The following is a 7,656-nucleotide window of genomic DNA, read 5'->3' on the forward strand; positions in this document are numbered from 1 at the left end:
TACATGGAAAACCCAATCGACTCCACCAGAAACCTTCTGGAACTGATCAATGAATTCAGTAAAGTCGCAGGGTACAAAATCAATGTACAGAAATCAGTTGCATTCCTATACACCAAAAATGAAGCAGCCGAAAGAAAAATTAAGAAACTGGTCCCATTCACGATTGCACGAAAAACCATCAAATACCTAGGAATAAACCTAACCAAGGATGTAAAAGACCTATATGATGAAAACCAAAGAAAACTTATGAAAGAGATCAAAGAAGACACCAAGAAATGGAAAAATATTCCCTGTTCATGGATCGGAAGAATAAACATTGTGAAAATGTCATTACTACCCAAAGCAATCTACACATTCAATGCCCTCCCCATCAAAATTGCACCAATATTCTTCTTCAAACTAAAACAAACTATCCTCAAATTCATATGGAACCACAAAAGACCCCGTTTAGCTTAAGTATAGCAAGAATAACTTCCAATTACAAGAAGATCCTACTTTGCTTAGGCAGTGTCAGTATACACACACCATCAGGGTCTTTGGAGGCCCGAAGAAGCTACCCCAATGGCAGGCCTGCCTCTGTTCCTATCCAGGACAGCTGTTTTAGTTCTGACCGGTGCCTCTATTAAATGGGAATTATTCTAATCCTATTTTAACCTGCAAATATTTGACATACATATACATATATATGTGTGTATGTGTGAGTGTGTGTGTGTGTGTGTGTATATATATAAAATTTTCCTCCTAGCATTTCTTAAAACAGAAAGTTGAGAGATCCATAGATGAATCTTAAAAAACAATTTTTTTCTCAAAAAGTACAGCAGAGGAGACTTATATGTACTTGTTTTTTTCTCCAACATTTAGCAAGGATGATGAAAAATAGAACAGATACACTTCATATGAACAAACTGGTTGTTCAGAACACACAGACCTGAAGTTTCCACCGGCTTCCTTCCACTGTCTGAAGTACGCTTCCGCCCTCCGGACGCAGGGCGGATACTTGCACACGCAGGCGAGGAGGAGGAGCCGACTTCGCAGCATTCGCTGGGAGACCGAGCCCTCATCGGTCCATGTCTGATTATCAATGAGGTCCCTCAGCAGCCTGGTGAGAAAGGCCTGCAAGAAGCCACACGTGTCATCACAAAGATCCCAGGCATCTCGGGTTTTATACAAGCCAGTACACCCTCGGGTGATGGGGACTAAGATTTAAAGCTTAATCCAACTCTTATTTTTAAAACCATGTAGTTCTGTCTATATTGAATTATAAAAGGGTCAAAAACAAATGATTTTACTATGTGCCTAACAATCGTTTATAAATATACCTTCATCCATTTAAAAATCACAATGAACTGCCATTTTTGAAACAAAGTAAGAAAGTTGATAGCGCTACATTTTGAGAGCCAATTATATAAAAAGACTTCATGACATTTTGCGTCTCTCCCTCAAGTACCTGAGTCACAGAGTATCTTAACAGCAACCATCAAAATACAGAAGCAAAATGAAATAAAGGATTTGCAGTGAGAAGGGAATGCCAAATCCATAAAAATTAAGTACAGATTCTTACAGTGCTGTGTCTAGTAAGACCCAAATCTTTGCTAGTCAGTCCAAGCACTGAGTTAATTCTGACTTACTTTTCCTTAATATATGTGAGGACATGCATATATACACAATGGTAAGGACACTTCCCACACCCACACGAAAGCAACCCAGTTATGTAACCATTCAATTTATTGAAGACTTGTACCTTGAACTGATTTTCTACTTCCTTCATATCTCTTTTCTCCATCAATTTATACATAGGTATCAGCTCATTCAAACCTTGGAACACGGGCATAATTTCAGTTTCATGCTTCAGGTATAGGGTTAAATCCAAAGCTTTTTCAATTGATAGCTTTCCATTGCTGGTCAAGAAACACCATGGTTAGCAGTCCAAAAAAAAAAAAAAAATCTAGGAAATCTACTTTTTGTTTCAAAAGGTATTTTCCATCTCCCAGCCAAACATTAGTCAGATGTAAATGCCCCCTTAACAATAGTGACTTTTCTATAAGTATTTTTCTTTCACACATAACACTGGCTTATTTACTACTGTGGAGGAAGATTCTTGAATAGTAATAGGGCCAGGGCTGACTTGTGGTTAAGGGAAAAAGGAGACAGGTCAGCCTCTCTCCTTCTGTGAAACAGTGGATCGTGTGTTCAGCTTCCAGAGTATGATGGCAATTATCATGTAAATCAGTAATCTTGGTCAGAGACATTGCCACTCAGTCAGAAATCCGAGGGTCTGGATTGAACACATTCTTATCCCCATTTCAAAAAGGAAGTGAGCACAGGTGTAAAGCTCTCGCTATGGAGGCAAGGTGTGACATCTCAGGGGCAGGCATATGCTCAGGGGAGTAAATACAAAACCCTCTAAGAATTAACCAATAACATTAAAGAGGGAAATAGTCTCAATAAGGCAGAAAGAGCTAGATAAAATGCTTTTGTCTTGATCACCATTGCTTTTTGCCACCTTGAGAGGTCAGAAATGAAGAACTCAGTATTTAGAGCAAAGGGACATGGGAAACGGGGAGAATTACAGAATTCTAAGGTGACTCCCCTTAGAACTTCAGTTCTTCCTAAATATTGGAGAAGTTTGAGTTTCAGGCTTAGGAACCATTTCTTTTTTTGTTTGTTTGTTTTTAAATATTTATTTTGAGAGAGAGAGAGAGAGAGAGAGAGGGGAGGAGGAGGAGGAGGGGGAAGGGCAGACAAAGAGGGAGAAAGGGAATCCCAAGCAGGTTCCCTGCTGTCGATATGGGGCTCAGTGCCCAACACGGGGCTCAGTGCCCAACACAGGGCTCAGTCTCACAAAATGAACCATGAGATCATGACCTGAGCCAAAATCCAAGAGTTGGATGCTTAACTGACTGAGCCACCCAGGCGCCCCAGGAACCATTTCCTTAAAAGCCATTGCCATAAGGCAAAAAATTAGAGTGAACACTGTCAACAACTCAAAGGTCATTTGGTTGGGTCCACATTTTATGAGCATATCCCATACACAGCTGCTGTGAAGTTCAGGGATCCAGTCTGAGGAGTTGGAGGGAGAAATTTTTTAATCCAGGAGACGTAACCCAAATTGGTACTGAGCCACTTGATCTTCTAAGAAGGCTTCCAGAATGTGAAAGATCCAGCAGGGCAGAAACCTCCTGTGTTACAGCAGGGCCAAAAAAGCTACAGGACATGGAGCTTCTCCAGCATGTTGGTCTCCTGGTTTTCTACACCCTTTTGCATCAGTCTTATCTGAGTTGTTAACAAAAAAGATTAGGGGCACCTGGGTGGCTCAGTCAGTTAAGTGTCCAACTTTAGCTCAGGTCATGATCTTGCTGTTTGTAAGTTCAAGCCCATGTTGAGCTCTGTACTGACAGCTCAGAGCCTGAAGCCTGCTTCGGATTAGGTGTCTCCCTCTCTTTGCCCTTCCCTTTCCCCCGGTCATGTTCTGTCTCTCTTACTGTTTCTCAAAAATAAAATAAAACATAAAAAAAAAAAAAAAAGATTAAATTACAGCTACTGCCTTTACCTGACTGCAGACATAGACACATGGCTAACCATAAGACTAAAAGCAACCTTGGATTGTAAGAAGAACTTAGGAGAAAAACCATTCAACTTCTTATTAGCAAGTAATCATTTTCATCTTCAGAAACCAGGCATTTGAATGCTAACAGATGCTTTCAGAAATAAACCAAGACCCTGAAGAATTTGTATTACCTGACAAGCTGAAATGCATTGTTAATGAGACTCGCCCGATCATTGCTGCTGATTGTTGTATGTGCTCCTCTTAAAAGACCACTCAGAGAATCCCATCCATCATCCTCATAATGCACAATGTAATAGCCATTCATTCCAACATTAAATTTGATCCATTCTACCTCTTCAGGGAGGATGAGCACATCTAGAGCAAATAAAATAAATCAAAGTTCCATTTTCTCTCTTCACTGAGGAAAGTTTTTCTGATCAGAGACTGGACAAAGCAACTAAAGCGAAGCTTAATATTGAACAATTTTAATACTGAAATGAGTTTCATATTGAACACATTTCTTTTAGAAACCATAAAAGTCCATTCTAATAGATAAAAGCCAGAACTAGCTATAGACACACATTTTTTCAGATTCATAGATTTAGGAGAAGAATACAGCCACATTTCAGGTCATACGTATAAAATAATCCAGCAATGCTAACAAAGTAATGGGGAATTTTCACTAGTAATCCCTCCTCCTTAGCATTATAGAACTCAACAGCTTTAAGCTCGGTCTGGCAAGATTACTGGCTTTTTTGACACCAGAGAATATTTTGAAACTTCTATCTTCACTAGAAACTGAAAGCCAAAGATTTGCTGAATATAAAGGTGGACCTGATCCTTCTATTTTTTTTATTTTTTATTTTTATTTTTTAACATGTATTTTTGAGAGACAGATCATGAGCAGGGGAGGGGCAGAGAGAGAGGGACACCCAGAATCAGAAACAGGCTCCAGGCTCTGAGCTGTCAGCACAGAGTCCGATACGGGGCTCGAACCCACAAACCATGAGATCATGACCTGAGCTGATGTTCGAAGCTCAATTGACTGAGCCACCCAGGCGCCCCTGATCCTTCTGTTTTAACCAATATAAATAGTATAACAAACTTGGCACCTAAGTCTTACACATTTTCAGTTTCTTAACTCAACCTAGTTATTTCTATAATAAGTTGTGGGGAGCCAGAAGAACGGAGATCAGCCGCCTGCAGGCAAGGAAGTGTCACTCCCGGTGGGGAGCTGCCAGAAGAACGGAGATCAGCCGCCTGCAGGCAGAGCAGTGTTAATCGCTCCTTTGCCCAGCGCTGCAGACAGCCCGTCTGAGCCTTTTTACCGATCCCTTAGGCGCTGTGTTGAATTTGCAGTTTCGGTTTCAGCTCCGGTCGGTCTCCCTTTATTTACTTGACTCTGTTTCTTAGCAACCAACCTAGGTCAGCTGCCTTGTTTCCCACCTTGAACCCTATATAAGGTGTTTGTGTTCTTTCAATAAACTGGGGCTTGATCAGAGATTTTGTCTTGCCTCCATTCTCTGTGCCCCCTGCCCCCCAATTCTCACTCCCTCCCTCAGGACCTGCGTTGACTGACCTGCGGGCCTGGTCAATAAGTTACCTGTTTTTGTCTTCAGCAAAAATCTTTGGACTGAGTCTGATTTGCTGGTAATGAATGTCAGTGGTACATGCCACAGGTACCTTAAAGAAAGAATGGATTATTTGTTGATTCACTTCAAAAGTTATTAAATCATCTACCATATGCCAGACACTGGATAGTTTAAAAGATGGTACCAAAAGTATTATAGACAAGACGTCAAAACAACACCAGCCTGTTTTCCAGCCTTGGAAGGGGCGCCAGCTCAGGCAACATTCATTCTTCTTGGACTTCTTCAGTAGAACTAGGAATGTGGGCTCCAGGGAACTTTGGCATCCTTTGCAGAGGTTGGCTGGAGCCCAGAGGTCCTACCTTAAAAACCCTGACTGCTATTAATGTCACAAGTTGCCATCATGTGGCCCCTAAATAATTTATTAAGAATATAATCTCAATTTAGTAAAATTCCTGCCACTGATGTACAACTTGAATCTCATGAAACAACAGGAGAAAATAAAAATTGGAGAACACTGTATTAAGAAATGTTGCTTGTACTCTTCAAAACTGCCAAGGTCAAGAAAGAAAAAAAGTTGAATTGTTGAAGGAAGCAATGAAAAAAAAACTGAACGTGGGTGACAATACAATATGATCCTATATTGAATCCTGAAATAGAATATTTTCTTTTGCTATAAAGATAGTGACAATTAGAAAAGTGAAATCGAGTTTATAGATCAAAGTATTACATCAATTTCATTTCATAATTTTCATAATTATACTGTGCTTACACAGGTGAACATTCTTGTTTTTATAAAATATCACACTGAACTATTTCAGGGTACAATTGCTTTCAGCTAAAAAAAACAGAAGCTACTCTGGATCCAGGAGGGCAGCATAGGAAGACACGTCCTCCTGTGAATACACCAAATCTATACCTACATATAGAGCAGTTCCTCCTGGAAAAGAGTGGAGGGCTGCCTGAATAGTTTCTTCACAACAAATGATAGAGGGGCCACACAGAGAAGGCAGAGACAGAGGCGGTATAACAACAGGAACCCCAACCTAATACAGTGAGGAAGGGATATTACTAAAGTCCCCACAGGCAGACTTGCCTGCCTTTGGAAATGACACATAGAAATCTAAAGGACTAGATTATAAGTGAAGGAAATCCACTGACTAATTCTAGAGCATCCACCAAAGAGTGGGGAAACTTCTAGAACTCTCTCTGTGGTCATAGGCTCTGGTGAGCACCACTGTTTATATTCTCCCTAAATCATGATATTGTGGACAGGAACAGGGTTCAGTCACTATAACCAGCTGGCTAGGGACACCTCAGCAAGCTTAAGACCCCCTAGCCCACACCAGTTCCAGCTGTCCTGCTAGGGTGGCCCCAGAACAGTATCCCAGGACCGTCCTTGCTTATGCCCACTCTAGCCCCAGCCATCTTGCCAACGGCAGCCTTAGGAAAGGACAGACTAGGATCCTATGGACTGTACCTGTTCCCACTCCAGATCTAGACATCCCACCATGGCGGCATCCCCTCCAAATACAGCTGTATTTCCAGAGTGGCCCAGGGAAAGAATGATCTAGAACCTCCAGTCCATGCACATTTCAGCTCCAGCTATCCCAGCAGGACAGCCCAGACACAGAATGTTTGGGCCCATTCCCAGTCTAGGTCCAGCCATCCCACAAGGACAGCGTTGGTATAGTTTGTCCTAGGATACTTCCCATCATCCCACTTCAGCTTCCACTGGACAAACCTCTAGGCACACACAGTCTACACAGGGGATGCTCCCATGTAAGGCCAGTCCCTCAAAGACCAGGAGAAGTAGCTCTTCTACTTAACTCATAGAAATATGCATATAAAGTGAAACAAATTAAGGAAACAGAGGATTATAATCCCAACAAAAGAAAATTCTAGAAAAAACCCTGAATGAAATAGAGATAAATTATTTACCTGATAAAGAGGTCAAAGTAATGGTCATAGAGATGTTCACTGAACAAAGGAGAAGAATGGAAAAATACCAGGAGAATTTCAATAAAGATTCAGAAAATGTAAGAAAGTACCAGACAGAAGTCACAGAGCTGAACAACTTAAATGAAAAATACAATAGAAACAATCAGATTAGATGAAATGGAACAGATCAATTAGTAGTGCTTAAGAAAAATTGATTCAGTATCTAATGGATAGTTGATACCTGTCACAACACAGCATTTTATATACTGCTAGGTGAAACTACAATACAATCTAAGTTTATTTTGGGAGTGTTTGTTGTATTATTGGATTTAATGAAATGTTTAGAGGTGCAGTAGGCATGACTTTGAGTAGATAAAGAAAATGCAAAATGCTTATTGACTCATGATGTGGTTTCATCTTAGCTTGGGCAAAGCATGCAGTATTTAATACATAGTAGCAGAATATTTACTATTGAAGCTTGAAAAGATGTGAGTTCTTTGTGTACCATCTTTCATTTATGCATGTGAAAGGGTTTTTTTTTTTAATATTTTTACATTGTAGTACTTGTTTTGCTTGTTG

At 40.5% G+C, this 7,656-nt stretch overlaps 1 protein-coding gene across 4 annotated transcripts in view; it reads right to left on the reverse strand.

Annotated features, from left to right (window-relative positions):
• Window positions 1-7,656, reverse strand: part of ERAP1 (endoplasmic reticulum aminopeptidase 1) — a 59,645-nt gene that overhangs the window by 7,980 nt on the left and 44,009 nt on the right. For all 4 annotated transcript variants that reach the window (XM_029942635.1, XM_029942633.1, XM_029942634.1 and 1 more), the window contains exons 12-15: window positions 5,151-5,230; window positions 3,739-3,922; window positions 1,742-1,898; window positions 929-1,113 (exon numbers count right to left, since the gene is read on the reverse strand). In XM_029942635.1, coding sequence (XP_029798495.1) covers window positions 929-1,113; window positions 1,742-1,898; window positions 3,739-3,922; window positions 5,151-5,230 — 606 coding nt within the window. The remainder of the gene's footprint in view (window positions 1-928; window positions 1,114-1,741; window positions 1,899-3,738; window positions 3,923-5,150; window positions 5,231-7,656) is intronic.

This window comes from Suricata suricatta, chromosome 6 (genome assembly GCF_006229205.1).
Source record: "Suricata suricatta isolate VVHF042 chromosome 6, meerkat_22Aug2017_6uvM2_HiC, whole genome shotgun sequence".
Lineage (NCBI taxonomy): Eukaryota > Metazoa > Chordata > Mammalia > Carnivora > Herpestidae > Suricata > Suricata suricatta.